Source organism: Cetorhinus maximus, chromosome 34 (genome assembly GCF_964194155.1).
Source record: "Cetorhinus maximus chromosome 34, sCetMax3.hap1.1, whole genome shotgun sequence".
Classification (NCBI taxonomy): Eukaryota; Metazoa; Chordata; class Chondrichthyes; order Lamniformes; family Cetorhinidae; genus Cetorhinus; species Cetorhinus maximus.
Window position 1 is genome coordinate 9,457,756 of NC_135912.1, and position 21,261 is coordinate 9,479,016.

A 21,261-nucleotide genomic window follows, 5' to 3' on the forward strand; every position below is an offset into this window, starting at 1 on the left:
GATCTTCCTCAGGGGCCTATTCCATGCTGGGACGGAATCTCCTGCTGTCTAGTCAAAGGCACTTCCAGGAAGCGCCCAAAAATCTTCTGGCCTGGCAGAGGCATGACGCTGATGAGCTGCGAATAAATACAGGCTTTGGTGCAAGGTTCGATCTTTCATGTGAAAACCTCCCAATTACACAGATGGCAGAGGATCTGGTTTAAATAAAAAATATGTTACATGTTTAGCAAAGGAGTTTGAATTTCAAGGCAAGGTTTCCGATCGGTCTATGGGAAATCCAGGCAAAATAGGATTCCTACAAGGTAATCTTAAATTTATTTTAAATAGTATGGTTTCACCCCCACCATCTCAAAGTCTGCACTAAAATAGCCCACCATGAGAAACACTGAGCCAGCTCATGGAGTTTGCAGATCTGGTCCATAACTACAGCAAAAACCATACATTTACCATGTGGGAAGTCACCACCTGGCTTCTTTCTGCAAAAAGATTTAGGCATGATCACTTCCCACCCATGCTGACAGACTTGCTTTGTGTTTAAATCACACCTCCTCCCCCACAGTCAATCTCCCCAGCAGCAGCCAGCAATGTGACCCTCAGTAGTACTCAAACAAGACCAGCTTGGGAGCTAGGACGATTTATAACACTTGGTGTCATCACTGCATACAAAGCAGACACTTGCCTGGAGGAATGTGCCATAGTCCTAACTTTTATGTTATATTACACAGTGGTCATGGTCGAGGAATTCAGATTTGATAAATAACCGATTTGTTTTTCTGGTCCGTGCAATTCAGAAGAAAAAGATTATCGAGTCAAATCATGAATTTTACGTTGGAAGTCAAATGAAGAGCTTTAATAATCAGATATGAAAAAGTGCCACTGACAATCAGTATTTCAGTGCATAATTCATAATGAAGCACTCGGATCACTACCCCACAATATTTGTAAACTTGTAAACAGAAAGTTCAAACCTAGAAAATCAGAATTTCTAACAGTGCCTTCTGCCCATATCACTCGAATTGAGGTTCTGAAGGCAGTCCTAAATCTTCAAATTTTAGCACTAAAAAGCCCGTAACTTATATTTTGTTGGCTTGTTTCTCTCCCAAAGATGCTCTATTGGTGCTAGTGTCTAGACTGGATTCAAAAATGTGACCTGCAGTTTTGTTCAACTTCGGACACTCCATCTTCCCACCCCAACTGCTCCAGTGAGCTGAAACTGAAAGCAGTCACATTTTCCCAAGCTTGGAAACAGCATGGAAAAGATCAGGAGGCCGAATACCACATGGTAATTTCAAATTTTCAACCAAAATAAATTACTTCTATTTCATTCCTTGGGGATTAAAGGCAGTAATAATTTTCAACTATTTAAAAATCTAATACACTTTAACGAGTAATAACTTCTTTCATTCAACATATTTTGTCATCCTTGTCAGTTTGTCCCCTCTCCCATTCATATCGCAATGCTCAGACTGACTGACAGAGGGACAGTTCTGCTCCCAGACCTCACGCTGCTATACTCACGTAGTCAGTTAGAAACTGCTTAATACCACGACAGGCCTGCTCCACAAGCCAGGTTGTCTTGCTTCTGCTCTGTGAAACACCACCCTCCCCACTCCAATCTCAGATGTATAGAGTACATAGTTACATTTTTTTTACACTACAGAAACAGGCCATGTGGCCCAACAGGCTCATGGCTGCCCTTTCAGCCCCACTTCTCCTAGCCCCACTTCTCCTAGCCCCACTTCTCCTAACCCTAACATACAACCTTCAAATCCTTTCTTCCTCGTGGGTTTATCTAGTTTCTCCTTAAATGCATCTATGCTGTTCGCCTCACAATGGACACATTCCACATGCACTCTCACTAAAGGAAACAGTTTCTCTCTAGCAGCTCCTTTAATCATCTATGCACCTCAACTGGATCATCCGCCAAAAAACTTGAAACCTCAGTTTCCACTACATTTTTTTAAATTACTGTGTTTGACCATTTGAGAGCACATGTAAATGGCAGAGTACATTGCAAAACTGGCCAGTCAATCTCTACAATAAGCCAACTTACAATACTGGGTTTGGACAACTGTAGGTGGCCTCTCTGTGCATCACTACACACCAAACTTCTGCATGGATGTTTCATTGGCCTTAGCTGATAATCATTCTCAAACGTTATATCTCCCTTCTTTTTCCTCTGAGCTCCTTAACTCTTTATCCAGTTTCTCCTCCTGTCCTATTTTACCAGTTTTATTCTTTGAATGCCAACTTCCAACCCATCCTTTTCCTGAACTTTTAAAACTGTGGAGCATTTCAGATTCCCTCGGTCTCCTGTTCATCCTCCAACCCATCAGCTATGAAAACCCAGTGTGCATCAGCTAACTACTGTGATTTGACTGGCTTCAGTGTGATTTGACTGGCTTCAGTGTGATTTGACTGGCTTCAGTGTGATTTGACTGGCTTCATGTTCTTTCTTGCCTTGGTGTTATTCTGCCGAACACATCTGGGCAACTCAGCTGAAGCATGTTCAAACTGGATCACAGGTCCCATTCCCAACCATCACGCCTTATAATCACTTACCATTTCTTAGATTTTAACCTGGGAGGGGGGTTTCTTGGAATAAGGAATAAGGCTCGCATTGGGTGCATGTCACACAGAGCTGAAGTGAAACAGAAAAGAAATAAAAAAGGAAAAATATATAAAGAATATCTCTAAACCGATGCCTAAAAAATACACTTTATACAATGCTACCAATTTCCCAGCCTAATCCAGAGTAAGCCCATCCATAATTTTGGAGTTGTGCAGCTTTTGTATTGATCAGCCAGCTGTCTATGGCATGCATGGGAACCCATAGACAGGAGCATAAAACCTTGCAATAAAAATGTTAAAGAAATCCAGTTTTTATTTCCCTGGTATGGTGTGTGCAATCTATCACACCTCAGTTACCCCACGCCAGAGAACGCAGGCACACATCGGCAGGAGCCAAGGCTCAGGGACCATCCCTTCTCATACTAACTACTAATGTTTACCCAGGTACAATCATGCAGCTTAGTAACAAAGAGCAACAGTATCCTTCCCATTGTTTCGCCAGCCAGAACGGCGCTACCCATTAGGCTTAAAGGGTCATCAGTGGAAGGCGTGGGAGGAATCACAGCCCACAACACCAGGGCCCATTAACAAAGAGTGTTGCCTAGTCAAATAAGTGCACAACCTCAAGGAGTATGGAGAGGCTGTCTGATTCTGCCACAGATAGTCGCTAAATTCTAATCTCCCATCACTTAACTGTTGCAGCACCTTGGAGGCAACTTGACTCCAGAATAGATCATACTTAAAACATGCAGCTAAAATCCATAAATGAATAACAGTGCAGGCATCAATAAACACTTTTTTTTAAAAATTAGGCTTTACTTTACAAAAGGGAATCATGATTTTCTTCTGTTTTAAATTGAGGTAAATGTAAGCGTAGCCTGAGATAAAGGCGGTTTCTCCACTGAAGGCCTAATTCAAATTCCGATTAAAAACTAGGTTTTTACAAATTCTTTCCTGAGAAGGCCAGTATTTATTGCTCTAAGCGATTTGATACATCCGAGTGGCATAGGGCTGCAGTCATGTATATGGTCAGGCTGGGTGAGGGCAGCAGGTTTCCTAAGAGGCACGACTAAACCAATTGTGCCTTTGACAATCTGGCAACTTTAGGGGCACTTATACTGAAAATTTCTGGATTTGAAAAAAAAATCAAATTCTCAATCTGCTGCGGCATTGTCTAGATTATGAAACAAGTTACAAGATGACACTACTTTACCTCTTAGCACTGAACCTTTCCAGCTTTCTAGGACCAACATCAGGAACAAAGTGGCCCAAGGTATACTATATAGAGGGCAGATTTGGGTGTTGGGATTTGTCTTTTGCAGTCACTGGTTGGAGACCATCCAAACCCGGATCGTAAAAGACATTTGAGAGGGGAACTGTCATTCACCAGAGAAAGGACAGTGGTTTAACGCACTGTGCCACCTAGCCCTGGTAAGAAACCATGACATGCACATAATATTTACACATTTGAATGTCTATCTTATTATAAAGTTGCCATTTCTCTTTCTCTATGTTTTCCTCCCTGTGTGCTAGGCTTGAATGCCTATGTGATGGAATCCAGGATTGTCACCATGTTTTACTCTGCCATTCGATGGAGCAAGACATTTGGCTGCTCAATGGGGTGCTCACCAAGAATGGTAGGCTTCAATACCATCATCGCTCACTCCCCCATCTCCAATGGATCATACAGAAAAACTTGAGGGCTTCACCGTTACTTTCCTTACATTCTCTGTTCAAGTCATTTTTATTATTATTAATTCACAGAATGCGGGCATCCCTGGCAAGGCCAGCATTTATTGTCTGCCCCTAACTGCCCTCGAGAAGCTGGTGGTGAGCCACTTTGAGTGGCTTGCTAGGCCATTACAGAGGACAGTTAAGGGGCAACCACATTACTGTGGCTCTGCAGTCACATACAGTCACTGGGTAAGGATGGCAGAGGTCCTTCCCTACAGGACGTTTGTGAACCAGATGGGCTTTTACGACAATCCCCTTGTTTCAGGGTCACCAATAATGCTACAAGCCTTTTATTCCCCATTTATTTAATCAATTGAATTGTTTTAAATTCCCCAGCTGCCATGGTGGAATTTGAACTTATGTTGTCAGGTCATTAAGCCCAGGTCTCTGTATCACTAGTCCAGTAACATAACCACAATGTTACAGTGCCCCATAATTTATGCTCGGTCCTTGTTGAACATAAAACAGAAAGCGCTTGCCACAGAATATAATAGACCGCGCAGGAAATCCACTAATCATTCACAATACATCACTCATTAAAAGGCAACTATATGCATTAAAGACATCAGCTGTATTAGGATTTCCTTTGACTCTGACTGACACAGTTGAGTTAATTGCGTGTTGTTCGACTTGGAACTCTTCAATTGACTTATCCGCCCAGTCGTCCTTTCTGGCTTGGCGTATACAAAAAATAGCTAAAGATTTTAGCGGAATGTTAGCCTTTAGTTCAAGGGGACTTGAATACAAAGGGCAGGACGTCATACAAGTATTGTATAAAGCTCTGGTTCGATCTTATTTAAAATGTTATGATCAGTTCTGGGGACTGCATACCAGGAAAGATATATTGGCCTTTGAGGGGGTGCAGTGCATATTCACCAGAGTGGAACCTGGGAAATGAGGTTAAATTGAGGACCAGTTGCATAGACTGGCTTGTATTGTCTTGAACTTAGAAGGTTAAGGGGATCTAATTGAGGTGTTTAAGATCATTAATTGCATTGATAGGCAGATAGGGAGAAACTATTTCTTCTGGTGGGAACAAAGTTAGAAGTAGGTTGTTCAGGGGTGTTATCAGGAAGCACTTCTTGACACAAAGGAGAGTGGAAATCTGGAATTCTCTTCCCCAAAAAGCTGTTGAGGCTGGAGATCAACTGAAAATTTCAAATTTGAAACTGACAGATTTTTGTTAGGCAAGGGTACTAATGAACCAGGGCAGGTAAATGAAGTTAGGGTGCAGGTCAGCCATGAATGGCGGAAGGGGCTGGACAGACTCGAGGGGCCTAATGGCAGAGGCTGAATGGTGGAACAAGCTCAAGAGGCCCAACGGGTTACTCCTGATCCTACGTTCCTATGTATATGTATGAAAATAATATTGAAGCTTTTAATGACCACGTAAACTTTATAAGCCCGGCCATTCGTTGACTGGGGAAGCAACCTGTAAAGCCAGCCAGTGAAATACCAGCTTTTCCAAAGCTGCTGTAACCTTTAATATGGCAGCAGGAGTCAGGAGAAAGCAGGGCAGTGAAAGATAATTCTCTTGACGGGGAAGAAGGTTCGGAAAGTTGAGGTTAGGTGGAGAAAAAGATTTAAGATTTAAAAGAAAATGTATGTAAGGCTGACAGAACAGAAAAGAATGGCAGTAAATAGAAATAGTGCAAGTGGAATTTCCAGTGTTACAACTTTTCCGCCCTTGTGCCCTCAGGGTAATATTTTGATTGCAGTTAGGTTTGTTACATTATAGTTAGTGTTATTTTTAAGCTGCATCGAGGAGCAGAACACAAACATTTGGCCCTGGAAAACAGGGATCCCTCTGGGATTGTCCACAGTTTAATCATTAGGTCTGGAACACACTAACTAGAGTAGAAATCCAAGGAACGTCAGCCCTCAAAATGCTTGTCCCACACCATGTGCTGTAGCAGTGATATCGACTGGGCAGATCAGTCGTCTCCCCAGTTTCTGCACCTCCGAAATGAATTAGAGTATAACGAGCAGAGTAAGAGTTAGTCAATCTTTTCACCGATTCCCAAAGCAACGGTTTAAATCGACCGCAGGGCTTATTCTCATTAGTTGCTCAATGATTAAAAAAAGAACCACTAACAAAAGCTGGTCGGCGTGGCAAAACATTTCAAGTTCAGACTGCCATAAAAAGGGCATCGTTTGAATGGTGATCCCATCCTTCGCAAACCCTGCTTAAAGAGAAAAACTTACGTGGTGCACCTTCTGCCATTTCGATTGCAGTAATTCCCAAAGACCAAATGTCACTCTGCAAAGAAACCAAATTAAGTCGGGTTACAGGAGAAAGTATCTGAGTTTCACATCCCAGCTCTGACAGTACAATGCTGCTCAACCAACTTCCAGCTTTATGTCACAAATGTTAAATCATTCAGGATGGACATTGTCACTAATGTATTTATTATTAAAGGTAAGGATTACATTACAATAGAGAGCATGTTTGGGTTAATGGAGAAAGATGGATAGAACAGAAACAGAACAAACAAGTTTACATTTATATGGCAACTTTCACAGTTTCAGGACTCCAAAACGTTTCATTTTTTTAATTCATTCACGGGATGTGGGTGTCGCTGGCTGGGCCAGCATTTATTGCCCATCCCTCGTTGTCCTGGAGAAGGTGGTGGTGAGCTGCCTTCTTGAACCGCTGCAGTCCATGTGATGTAGATACACCCACGGTGCAGTTAGGGAGGGAGTTCCAGGATTTTGACCCAGCGACAGTGAAGGAACGGTGATATATTTTCAAGTCAGGATGGTGAGTGACTTGGAGGGGAACTTCCAGGTGGTGATGTTCCCATGTGTCTGCTGCCCTTGTCCTTCTAGATGGTAGTGGTCGTGGGTTTGGAAGGTGCTGTCTAAGGAGCCTTGATGAACTCCTGCAGTGCATCTTGTAGATAGTACACACTGGTGCTACTGTGCGTCGGTGGTAGAGAGAGTGAATGTTTGTGGATGTGGCGCCAATCAAGCGGACTGCTTTGTCCTTGATGATGTCTAGCTTCTTCAGTGTTGTAGGAGCTGCACTCATCCAGGCAAGTGGGGGGTATTCCATCACACTCCTGACTTGTGCCTTGTAGATGGTGGACAAGCTTTGGGGAGTCAAGAGGTGAGTTACTCGTCGCACGATTCCTAGCCTCTGACCTGCTCTTGTAGCCACAGTATTTATACGGCTAGTCCAGTTCAGTTTCTGGTCAATGATAACCCCCAGGATGTTAATAGTGGGGGTTTCAGTGATGGTAATGCCATTGAACATCAAGGGGCGATGGTTGGATTCTCTCTTGTTGGAGATGGTCATTGCCTGACACTTGTGTGGCATGAATGCTACTTGCCACTTGTCAGCCCAAGCCTGGATACTGTCCAGGTCTTGCTGCATTTGGACATGGACTGCTTCAGTATCTGAGGACTCACGAATGGTGCTCAGCATTGTGTAATCATCAGCGGACATCCCCACTTCTGGCCTTATGATTCAAAGCCAATCAAGCACTTCTGCAGTGCTGGCACCATTGTAATGTAGTCAAAAGTGGCTCGTTGGGTAGCACTCTCATCTTCGAGTCAGAGGATCATGTGCTCAAGTCTCTGGAGCAGAATTTGAATCTATGATCCAGGCTGACAGTATTGAGGGAGTGCTGCCCTGTCAGGTGTCATCTTTTCGGTGTGTTGTTAAACTGAGGCCCTGTCTACCCCCTCAGCTGGAAGAAAAACATCCCATGGGACTACCTTGAAGAGCAGAGGAACACTCCCAAGGATCCTGGCCAATTTTTATCCTACAACCAAATTACTTAAAAAAGAGATCATGGTCATTATCACACTGATGTTTGGCTCCTGTATTTTCTTATTGAAAAAGGATGTAACTGGCTGTAATGCACACTGGGGCATCCCGAGGTTATGAAAAACACTATAGGAACGTACATTTTTTTTTAGGTAGGCAATCATCTGATCATCCACAATAAGGTCAGAGAACAGAGGACAGGAATCTCCAAATTGGTGACGGGTCATCTGCCTTTAATACTGTGCTTCCCAGGCGGTAGGGGTTGGAGTAGGGAACAGGAGGAAATGGAGGTTTCATTTATAGGGGTGAGGGTAAACAGAAGCGGGCCTGGAGGTCTTTGCTTGCCCCAGAGAAAAAGTAAACACATGGCAAGCTTCTGAGCTCATGGACCAGGAGTGCTCCCGAGAAACCTGGGGACCAGATACTCCCAACAGCTTCCCAGTAGCCAACTCCTTGATCAGAGAAGAGAAGCATTCCAGAGGGATTGAAAAGAAATGAAAACAGAGTGGATGCAATATGAAGAGGGAGGAGGAAATGTACACAACAGTGCTCTGGGGCATCACAGTATATTGTTGCATTATTTTCAGGAACCCAAAGTGTCAGAGGACAAATGAAGTTGCAGTGGGTGTCATAAATTAAATCAAAAATTGAAAACCGATGAAGGGCAAGATTATGTCTTGCACCATTAAGCTTATTAAAACAAATCGTGAAATGACTTGATTCTGTTGCTGCTCATGATGGAATCAAGAATCTCGAGAGGAACCTGCTTCCGATTTAGGTTAATCAGAAGAAGACTCGAGCCTCAAAAATCAGGAGAGCAAAACATGGCTTTAAGCCCAACTGTGGGCGTATTGCCTGGGAACCTGACGCACACTCACACCCACGTTCACAATCGAGCACACAGCAATGGTTTTAGGGAATAGAACAAAATCACAGTCTCCCTCGAAGATTCAAAACAATGAAGCAACATGGACTAAATTTTGGGGTGTGGGAAACAGCTCTTGGGAAGATTTCGGTATGAATGCACACAGGCACGATGCGGTGAATGGCTTCCTGCTTTCTCATTCATTTTATTTTAAATGGTATTTTATTCAAGAAACACATTTGCAACCCAAAGGCTGAATTGTTGTGTACCTTGCATCGAAAAATTCATAAAAAGGCTAAGTCGCCAGGTTAAAAACACTCAAACATGTAACAGTCATGTAGTAACAAAAATAGACAAACAAATTCAGCAAGTAACAGGGAAGTGTTGAACAGGATATTAAAAAGGTAAACTGAATTAAAGTTATGTTAAAATTACAAACCAAGTCAACATTCCTACTTAACAGGCACTGAAATACATATAAATTTCATCATTTAAGTACTTCATTGAGGACCCGAACCATGTAAGGAACAAGGCTACATTTTCCTGTTTGCTTGAACTGTGAAAAACAGCCCACTTTTCATTTTAATGGATCTACTTGTTTATTGTCTTTTCCTTTTAGAAGTCACCCTACAATTTCTGGCAATGGGATCTTCAACAAGGTTTTTTGCTTTTAAAAAAACTTGCTGACTGACCACTTTCCCTGGAGAACTCGCAGGCTAAGAATTGATGGCATAAACCTACCTCCCCCCACCCTGAGGCAAAATACTTTGACAATGTTTCCAACTGCAAGGTACAGAGCGTGACTGGTAGGATCACCGAGGCGTGCGTGGTCGCCCCGCGTGCTATCTTTTCATCAAGAGCTGATCTAGCTTCTTGCCAATCGGTTTTCACATACCCTATAATCGTAGGTGGCATCTGGGTTTTCATCACATGCTATCACTTCAGGTGCCATCCAATATGGGGTGCCAATGAACGTATTCCTTCTTCCAACAGTCCTGTCGAGCTGAGCGCTGACGCCAAAATCAACTGCAGGGGAAAGTGAAAAGACTACCACTCAGAATTGTTGAAAGAATTCCAAAAACAGTTTGAAAGATAAATTAGATCCATTTAAACAAGCATCCATCCACAGTCCTTTTAGCTACATTTCCTTTGAACTTTTAAAACTTGCGTTCATAATTAATAGAAGTTGCAACGCCCAATCAGCCCATGTTGGCGTTTACCCTCCAAGAGTTTAAATAGTTCTAAACTATCCTGATCTCAAACCATATCAGTCATCTAATCAATCTAACCTTGACTATTGACATACTTTTGGTGTCAACCGCTAATCTTGGAAGTGAATTTCAGACTTAACTCAAAAACAAATTCCTATGGATGCTAGAAAACTGAAATAAAAATAGAAAATACTGTAAATACTGCACAAGGCTAACAGCATCTGTGGAGAGAGAAATAGAGTTAACTTTTCAAATCTGTGATCTTTCATCAGAACAGCTGAGGAAAGGTCAGAGGCCTGAAATGTTAACTCTTGGCAGAATTTTCTGCCTGTCGGGCGGGTGGGCCCGACCCAATCTCCGGCAGGCGGGGAACTGATCCCCGCCGGAGAAGCGGGCCCCGCCGCTGTTTTACATGGGCAGGCCAATTAAGGTCCGCCCAGCGTGACGTCCGGCGGGGAGCGCTATCCCTGTGCGGGCGGGGGGATTCCCGAAAAGCGAGAGTGCGCTCTTTCGTGCATGCGCACGGAAGAGCGCACATTGCCCTGAGGCTAAGTGCTGCCTCAGGGAGATCACTTCCACGTTGAAAAATATTAAAAATAGAAAAAAAAATTCCCTCACATGAGATGGGACATGTTCATAATTTACATAACTTTATTAAAATTTTTGAAACCCTGCATGAAACCTCATCCCGCCGCTGGATGAGGTTTCATGTTTTATCTATTTGCTGCCAGGGCTTCTGGCCTGCCTGCCAACCTTAAAGTTGGATGGGCAGGTCCTTTAATTGTTTTAATGATCCTGTCAATGGCCTCAATTGGCCATTGACAGGTTGGCGGGTGCACAGCTCATTTTGCTGTGGGCCCGCCTTCCTGAAAATTTAAATGGGGCGCGGTGGTATCGGGAGTTCTGCCCGACATCATCCCGCGTCATTTTACGCGTCAGCGAGCGGGTCCCGCCCCCTGCTCGCCGACGGCAAAATTCTGCCCTCTGTTTCTCTCTCCAAAGATGCTGCCATAGGCTGTGGAGTATTTACAGCATTTTCAGTTTTTACTTGAAACATTAACTCCATTTCTCTTTTCAGGCTCAGCTCTTTTTTCCCTGCCCTCTGGTTTAAATATTTTACATTTAATCATCTATGGTTCTACAATGATTGGAATCGGTCTACTTCCATATTCCTACTCCCATTTTCACCCAGCATGTGTTGGCAAATAGAGGATGGCTATACCAGAGCAGGGAGTGGAGGTGGTGTGGGCTGATGCTTCGAACTGGGGTCCCCAATCAAAACATGGCTAACTGTACCCTTGAGTTCCATTTGTCAATCTCCATCACATTCCCAGACCATGGGACTCCTCTTCCTCTTGCCAGATTTTCCATGCTTCCTGCCCCATCTGGCTATTCTGCTTTAACCAGTTACACCCCCTCTGGACCAATCTTTTGTTTCAGCCCTAGTTCCACACCAATCCTTCTTGTGTTTCACTATCATTTTTTTTGTCATTTAATCTCTCCTCCAACTCCCCCTATCACAAACTGTTCTTTTCTCCCTTTCCCCTCCGCCTATTTTCCTTGGGTCTGTGCTAGCTTAAAAAATTTCCAACATCTTCTTGTGATGAAAGGTCATCGACCTGAAACACTACACTGTTTCTCATCCCACGTATCTTTCCAGCCCTACTGAGAGTTTTCCAAAATCTTCTGTTTTTATTTCAGATTTCCAGCGTCTATAGTATGTTGTCTTTTGTTTCACTGCTTTATCTAACTGGTCTATTGTTCCACAAATTATAGATTTCCATTATATTGCTTCATTAACTCCATCGTTCCAATGAAAAAAGACAAATTTTCAAGGCTTTCTTGGTATTTGTATTTCTATACATCAGGCAGCATTCGATAGTCTACAGTATGTACACCAGGGATAATGTGTGTGAAGAGCTACTGAGCCCAGGAGAACGGAATTAAAATGGCTGTAACACATCGCAAATGCAACTAGTGGCTCCTCCCGTATGATCAGATTATCCTTTCAGTCATCATACCACAGGGCAATCTGCAAAACCAGATCAGACAGCAGGTGGGTGGAAAACTGTGGCTGCTGGCTGCTTTCTAAGAGTCAAAACGGCAATGACTAGGAGTGCTACTTTGCATCAGGTGATTATATGGAGATCGACAAATAACACGGAATGCTTTCAAAGTAGTCATTTAATCCAGAGGATCAGGCACAAGGCAGGTCCAGCAACATCTTGATTTTAAAATTCTCACCCTTATTTCAAATCCTCCCATGGTTTCGCTCTCTAATGCTAAAGGTGAAGCAGAAGTTTGTGAAATTAGGTGGAAAGCTATTGACCCGGTCAGAGTGCGACTGAGCAGGAGATGACAGAAAGTCAGGATAATGGACATGTACTCTAACTGGCAGGATGGGACTCCTCAGAATCTTTTGTGTTTTAATAAGACCACCTCTCTCATTCCTCTAAACGCCAGTGTTTTTATGACCTGTACCTGCTCAACCTTTCCTCAAAAGGCAACCCCTTCATCTCAGAAATCAGCTGAGTGAACCTTCTCTGAACTGTTCCTAACACAAGTAAGTAAGGAGACCAAATCTGTACACAGTACTCTAGGAGTAGTCTTACCAATGCCCTGTACAGTTGTAACACGATTTCCCTACTTTTACACTCCATGCAATAAAGGCCAACATTCCATTTTCCTTCTTAATTATTTGCTGTACCTGCATGTTGAGCTTTTCTGATTCATGCTCAAGGACACCCAGATCCCTCTTTACTGCAGCAGTCTCTCTCCATTTAAATAATATTCTGCTTTTCTATTCTTCCTGCCAAAGTGCAAATTTCACATTTTCCCACATTATACTTCATTGGCCAAATTTTTGCCCACTCACCTAACCTATTGCTTTGTATCCTCCTCGGAACTTGCTTTCCTATCTTTGTATCATCAGCAAATTTGGCTGCAATACCCTGCAATGGACCCTTTCATCCAAGTCAGGGAACATTTCTACATACAAAGGGCGGTCGAAGTTTGAAAATCCCTTCTGCAAAGCAGAACAGATCCTAATCAATTGTTAATTTTAAAACAGAGATCGATTGATTTTTGTTAACCAAAGGGATTAAGGGATATGGGGAAAAAGCAGGTACATGGAGTTAGAATGCAGATCATTCATGATCCCATTGAGTGGTTGGGGAACAGGTTCAAGGGGTTAAATGGTCTACCCCTGTTGTTCTTACATTCCCTCCTGATCCCTATCCTCCTTCAGTGCCAAAAGCTTCCAAGGATTATGCACTCCTCCAACTTTGGCCTCTTGGCATCCTCAGTTTTCTTCAGCCGACCACCGTCGGCCGTGTCTTTAACTGCCTAGGCCCTAAGCTGTAGAATTTTCCTCACGAAACCTGTCTCTCCACCTGTCTCCTCCTTTAAAACATTCCTTCAAACCACCGGTCTTTGACCACCAGTCCCGATATCTCTTTACGTGGCTCGGTGTCAAAGTTTGCTTGACAAATGGCTTCTCTGACGCACCTAAGGATGTTTTACGACTCTGAAGATGCTATATAAACGCAAGTTGTTGTGATGTAGCAGATATATGTAGCTAATGCAGGATGCCCAAATTGAAGATATTTTCTTCACACCAGTTGATCTCACATTCTGTTCACAAATAAAAGTTAAAAAAAAAAATCTTTCTGTAACTGATTCTGCTTGTTACCTCTATTCGAATCAGACCTTTTCTCTCTCCCCCCATGCTTTCAAATAAATAGGCAGCAGCTCCCTTTTAAATAAATTTATTTGACCTTGCTGCGATCAGGTTAGCATTGCTATGGCAACTGCTGAGAGGGTTGCTGCACAGGTTTTTCGGTAAACACATACACATATCCATGCAAGTCATCAGTCTTAACATGATTTAACCTGAATTCCACAGATTAATGAGCTCACTTAAAAAACGCACAACACTCCACATCCTGCCTCCACAAATTTTCCCCCCTGACGGCTTCTGCTTTTGATGGGACATATGAAATTTCATAAGCGTCTTGCTTGAAATTGTATTGAATCGTTGTGGGAGAATAAAGAGAAAACAGCAGCCCCAGCCCTCCGCAGCCACAGGGGTGCCAGTGCAACCAATGCCACCGCGGTATGCCACCCCTTGAAGAGAAATGAGCATTTATCTTTAAATTCTGAAAAGGGGGTAGCTGCTTTCAGAGAACCGACCCAGAAGGGTGCAATGAGAAGGCATGCCAAGTTTTGGCTCTGCCATCAACCTTCCTTGTCCTTTTTGACATGCTAAACATGCTAGACACACTACAAGCAGGTTTTGACCTGGAATATTTCCCCAATCGGCCAAGTCAAAATTACTTATCCTTACCAAGTTTCACTTCAGCATTTTCTGTCAGTAGCACATTCTGTCCCTTGATGTCTCTGTGAATAACTTTATGTGCATGAAGATGCGTTAAGCCCTGTAGGAAAGACAAAGAGAAAGCAAAAGCGTTGAACAAGAACACTATAATATTTGATATCAATTCACTCAATTGGTTAGAAGGAAGACTGATGAGAGGCAGTATAAACTAAATGGTACAATTTTAAAAGGTGCATGAGAAGAGGGATACCTAGAGAGGCTCACAAATGCAAATTTTTGATAGGATTTATCTCGCTTTAGGTAAAGTAGACGAAGAAAAGCTGTTCCCATTAGCCTATAGTACAAGGGCTAGGAGTCATAGATTTAATGTTTTGGGCAAGAGATGCTGGGGTGGGGCGGGGGGGCGGGGGGGGGGAGCTTTGTTACGCAGTTCTAATGACCTGGAACTCTCTGCCTAAGAGGGTGATAACAGCAGAGATGGTTAATTTCAAAAGGAAATTGGATGGACACTTGAGGGAAACAACACTGCAGGCAATGGGGATGGAGTGGGGGAATGGAACTGGCTGGATTGCTCTACACTGCCATTGTAGACTCGACAGGCAAAATGACAAATCTTTGAAGGTGGCAGGGCAAGTTGAAGAAGCTACTGAAAAAGCACACAAAATCAGTGGCTTCAAAGAGAAGTGTAGAGTACAAAAGCAACAAAGGTTTTGCTGAGCCTTCATAAATTACTGTTAGACTTCAGCTGGAGTACGGTGGCCAGTTCTGAAAGGTAAAAGTTACGTGGAAAGACTGGAGAAGCTGGGGTTGTTCTCATAGTAGAGAGCATTAAGGAGAATTAATAGTTATTCAAAATTGAGAGGTTTTAATAAAATACATCAGGAGTTCACTAACTATGGCACTGAGGTATACGAGAGAAATTTTCTGATGGTGGATTTAAGGTCTAATGTAAAAACGTAACCATTTGTTCCTCATTTAGTTTTAAATCATTAAATTTTCATTATGTGAGAGCAAAGAAAGTGGGCGAGTCGGGCTGAATGGGTTACTTTGCAAAGAGCCAGCCTTCAATAGACCGAATACGAAAATATGAATGAAGAGGGGTAGGCCATTTGGCCCCTCGAGCCTGCTCTTCCATTCAATAATATCATGGCTGATCTTATCGTGTTTCCAATTCCACATTTCCAATTCCACATGCACCAGTTATGGTGGCTGTCAGTTAACTATCAGACATCGTTTGAAATTTAAACCAGCCAGGGTCAAGCTGCCTGGTTTAAATTTCAAACAATGCCTGACAGTTAACTGTCACTGGTACATTCGCCATGGCAACATCTCTACCAGATTCCACTTGCCAACCAATCAGCACTCTCTTCACATACAGTATAAATTGTTGTTTTCCCCTTATATTGGTATTCCTGCAAAGTGTCCTGATGAGCGCAAGATGAAAAGCTTAAACATGCCTCTTTTTTCAGCAAAGCCTTTGATTCCCTTGCCTAACTAGAATCTATCTACCTCTGCCTTAAAAATATTCAATGACCCCTACCTCCATTGCCTTCTGAGGCAGTGTTTCAAAGTTTCACAAACCTCAGAAAAAAATTCTCATCTCTAAACTACAAGGGTGACCCTTAATTTTCAAACAGTGCCCCCTAGTTCTGGGCTCATCCACAAGAAGAAAATCCTTTCCGCATCCAACTTGTTGAGACCGTTCGGGATCTTTTATGCTTCAATCAAATCACCCCTCACTCTTCTAAACTCCAGTGGAAACAAGCCCAGTCTGTCCTACCTTTCCTCATAAGACAACCTGCTTATTCCAGGTATCAATCTAGTAAACCTTCTCTGAACCACCTCCAATGCATTAACACCCTTCCTTAAATAAGGAGATCAAAACTGCACACAGTATTCGAGGTGCAGTCTCGCCAATGCCCTGCATAACTGAAGGATAATATCCTTACTTTTATGTTCGATTCCTCTCATAATAAAGGGTAGCATTCCATTAGCCTTCTTAATTACTTGCTGTACTTGCATACTAAGCTTCTGTGACTCATGCACAAGAACACCTAGATCCCTCTGCAGCTCGGAATTCTGCAGTCATTCCCTGTTTAAGTAATACCCTGCTCTTTTATTCTTCCTGCCAAAGTGAACAACTTCACATTTTCCCACATTATACTACATCTACCAGATTTTTGCTCACTCACCCAACCTATCTATATCTGTCTGCAACCTCCTTTTGTTCTCTTACGACATGCTTTCCTCCCTATCTTTGTGTTGTCTGAAAATTTAACTACCATGGTCCCCTCATCTAAGTCACTGTTATAAATTTTAAAAAGTTGAGGTCCCAGCACAGGCCCCTGCAGGACTCCACTGGTCACATCCTGCCAATCAGAAGATGACCCATTTATACATACTCTCGGTTTTCTGCCAGTCAGCCAATCTTCTATCTATGCTAATATGTTACTCTCCTTCTGTGCCACATGACTAAATAAAAAGCCAGGTTACTTCCCGGTGTATGTTTATTCAGCCTTTTGTATTTTTCCCCAATTTTTAAAATTAATTTATGGGATGTGAGCGTCACTGGTTAGGCAAGCATTTATTGCCCACCCCTAATTGCCCGTGGGAAGGTGGTAATTAGGGGTGGGAACCCGGAACTCGAGTTGCTCTAGTTGGAGGCATCTCCTCCACACGAGGTCATCCAGTCTGCCAGGAGCGTTTAGGATTTCCCACATAGCACAGGATGTGCAAATCACTTGACTGAGCTCCCCAAACATATCTTAACTAAATAGAGTATGGACTCTAGCTTTTACTTTACCCTTATTCCTACTTGAGTCTCGATGTTTTAACCTCTCTCTCACGAAGTCTCGCTGTTTTAACCTCTCTCCCGAAGTTAAACTGAAGTCGCTCCCGCTCTCCGCGCCCTTTTTAAACTGAAGTCCCCACCACTCCACACGCCCTTTTTAAAGTAATGTCTCTCCGCGCTCTTCAGCCTTCTTAAACTGAGGTCCCCGCTGCTCTCCATGCCCTTTTCAAACTGAAATCCCTGTCACTCTCCGAACCCAAATGTGGTCTCACTAGTGGCCTAGTGAAGCATAACCTCCCTACTTTTGTATTCAATTCCTCTGACAATAAATGATAACATTCTTAGCTTTCCTAATTACTTGTTGTACCTGCATACTAACCTTTTGTGAGAAATTGGGCCGACTAGACTTGTATTCACTGGAGTTTAGAAGAATGAGAGGGGAGCTCATTGAAACATATAAAATTCTGACAGGGCTGCACAGACTGGATGCAGGAATGATGTTTCCTCTGGCTGGGGGCGTCTAGAGCAAGGGATCACAATCTCAGGATATGGGGTAGGCCATATAGCACTGAGATGAGGGGAAACTTCTGCACTCAGAGGGTGGTGAACCTGTGGAATCTCTACCACAGAGGGCGTGAAGGCCAAGCCACTGAATATATTTAAGGAGGAAATAGATTTCCAGAGTCTAAAGGTGTCAAGGGGTATGAGGAGAGAACGGGACTATGGTGTTGAGATAGAGGGTCAGCCATGATCATATTGACTGACAGAGCAGGCTTGAAGAGCCGAATGACCTACTCCTGCCTCTATTTTCTATGTTTCTATGAGCAGATGTAAGCCATTCAGCCCCTCGAGCCTGCTCCGTTATTTAATAAGATCATGACTGATCTGATAGTAACCTGAAACCTGCATCCCACCTACCCCCATCACTCCCTTGCTTACTAAGAATCTATCCACTTCTGCCTTAAAAATATTCAAAGACTCTGCCTCCACCACCTTTTCAGGAAAAGGGTTCCAAAGGCTCACAAACCTCTGAGAGAAAACATTTCTCCTCATTTCTGTTTTGAATGGGCGACTCCTAATTTTTAAACAGTGACCCCTAGTTCTAGATTCTCCCCCAAGAGGAAACATCCTCTCCACATCCACCCTGTCAAGACCCCTCAGGATCTTATATGTTTCAATCATGTCGCTTCTTACTCTTGTAAGCTCCAGCAGATACATGCCTAGTCTGTCCAGCCTTTCCTCATAAAACAACCCACCCATTCTAGGTATTAGTCTGGTAAACTTTCTTTGAACAGCTTCCAATGTTTTTACATCCTTCCTTAAATAATATGACCAATAGTGTATACAATACTCCAAATGTGGTCTCACTAGTGCCCTGTACAACTGAAGCATAAGCCCCCTACTTTTATATTCAATTCCCCTCGCAATAAATTATAACATTCCAATGGCTTTCCTAATTACTTGCTGCACTTGTATACTAGCCTTTTGTGATTCTGCACTAGGACACCCAGATCCCTCAAATGCACCTCAAAGTTCTGCAATCTCTCACCATTTAGATAATATGATTCTCTTTTATTCTTCCTGCCAAAATGGACAATGTCACATTAAAGTAAAAGCATATAATTACGCAAAGATGGGTGGCAGGTCAGGAGATGGGAAAGAATATAATCTTTTTGTCACCCTTTGCTGTTCTTTAATGAGTGAAAAATTAAAGTACGAGAGAAAGCTAGCTAGTAATATAAAGATGGATAGTAAGAGTTTCTATAGATATTTAAATAAGAAAAGAGTTAACAAAGTGAGCGTTGATCCTATAGAAAGTGCGTCTGGGGAATTGATATTGGAAAGTAAGGAAATTAAACAGGTATTTTGCTTCAGTCCTCACTATAGAGCACACAAGTAACATCCCGGAAATAGCTGTAAATCAGGAAATGGAAGGGATGGAGGGAGCAACTCGGGATAATAACAATCACCAGGGAAGTGGTATTGAGCAAATTGTTTGGGCTGCGGGCTGACAAATCTCCAGGTCCGGATGGACTTCACCCTAAGGTCTTGAAAGGAGTGGCTAGTGAGATAGATGATGCATTGGTTTTAATTTTCCAAAGTTCCCTAGATTTGGGGAAGGTTACATTAGATTGGAAAACAGGAAATATAACTCCTTTACTCAAAAAGGGAGGGAGTCAGAGAGCAGGAAACTATAGACCAGTTAGTCTAACATCTGTCATAGGGAAAATGTTAGAAGCTATTATTAAAGATGTTACAGCAGGGCACTTAGAAAAATTCAAGGCAATCAATCAGATTCAACATGGTTTTGTAAAAGGGAAATCAAGTTTAACCAATTTATTGGAGTTCTTTGAAGGAGTGCTGTGGATAAAGGGGAACCAGGGATACACTGTACGTGGATTTCCAGAAGGCATTTGATAAATTGCCACATCAAAGGTTATTTCAGAAAATAAAAGCTCAATATGTAGGGGGTAACATATTGGCATGCCAGCTAACAGGAAGCAGAGAATTGGCATACATGGGTCTTTTACTGGTTGACAGGGTGTGACGAGTGGTGTGCCACAGGAATCAGTGCTGGAGCCTTACCTTTCACAATTTATAGAAATGGCTTGGATGAAGGGACCGAAGAAATGGTTGCTAAATTTGCTGATGACACAAAGATAGGTAGGAAAGTAAATGGTGTAGGAAGTTACAAAGTGACATAGAAAGGTTAAGTGACTAGCAAATGGAATATAATGTGGGCAAATGTGAAATCATTCATTTTGACAGGAAGAATTAAAAGGATGCTTATTATCTAAATGGTGAGGGATTGCAGAGCTCTGAGGTGTAGAGGGATCCAGGCGTCCTGGTGCATGAATCACAAAAGGTTAGTGTGCCGGTACAGCAGGTAATTAGGAAAGTTAATAGAACATTATCATTTATTGTGAGGGGAATTGATTACAAAAGTAGGGAGATTATACTTCAGTTGTACAGGGCACTGAGACCACACCTGGAGTATTGTGTACAGTGCTGGTCTCCTTATTTATAGAAAGATGTAAATACGTTAGCAGTTCAGAGCAGGTAGAGTAATACCAGGAATGGGTGGGTTGTCCTATGAGGAAAGGCTGGACAGGTTAGGCTTGTATCCACTGGAGTTTAGACAAGTAGGAGACGGCTTAATTGAAGCCTTTAAGATCCTGAGGGGTCTTGACAGGGTGGACAAGGGAGGATGTTTCCTCTTGTGAGAGAATCTAGAACTAGGGGTAACTGTTAAAAGGTAAGGGGTCGCTCATTTAAGACGGAGATGAGGAGAATTTTTTTCTCTGAGGGTTGTGAGTCTTTGGAACTCTCTTCCTCAAAAGGTGGTGGAAGGAGAGTCTTTGAATATTTTTAAGGCAGAGCTAGATAGATTCTTCATTAACAAAGGAGCAAAAGGTTATTAGGGGTGGGCAGGAATGTGGGGTTGAGGTTTCATTCAGATCAGCCATGATCTTGTTGAATGGCGGAGCAGGCTCGATGGGCCGTGTTGGCTACGCCTGCTCCTAATTCATATGCTCGGATGTTCATATGAGCTGAAAAGTGAGTCTCTGCAACTCTGGAGATATTTTAACACTCTGGCACAGTATAAATTTCATACAAATTTCCACATTCTGGTACACATCCATAAGTGCATTTGTTGAAGAATCTTCTTTCTCCGCCTTCTAATTCCTGGCTTTTGGTCAAAACTAGGACTCTTAATTGCTATGGCAATCGATTTTGGTCAATAATTTGCCCAGTGGGACCCATGCACAAAAATCTCCCACAAATTTAATGACTGTCTTAAGGTTTAGGGATAAATTTAGAGATTACCACTGCTGAAATCTGGCATGTGCCCAAAAGCAAAGACTCTCACAGAACAATAACAAGGAGGGGGAGGCAGATGGAATTCAGCTACAATAGAAGTGAGAATAAGATTGAGAAAGAACTCTTTCCCTCGCTCTCTCTTTCAGCCCCAGGTACAAA

At 42.7% G+C, this 21,261-nt stretch overlaps 1 protein-coding gene across 2 annotated transcripts in view; it reads right to left on the reverse strand.

The window, feature by feature from the left end:
• LOC144671731 (misshapen-like kinase 1) overlaps positions 1-21,261 on the reverse strand; it is a 253,706-nt gene that overhangs the window by 93,407 nt on the left and 139,038 nt on the right. For both annotated transcript variants that reach the window (XM_078533739.1, XM_078533738.1), the window contains exons 6-9: positions 14,499-14,589; positions 9,838-9,968; positions 6,511-6,565; positions 2,563-2,641 (exon numbers count right to left, since the gene is read on the reverse strand). In XM_078533739.1, the coding sequence (XP_078389865.1) occupies positions 2,563-2,641; positions 6,511-6,565; positions 9,838-9,968; positions 14,499-14,589 (356 nt within the window). The remainder of the gene's footprint in view (positions 1-2,562; positions 2,642-6,510; positions 6,566-9,837; positions 9,969-14,498; positions 14,590-21,261) is intronic.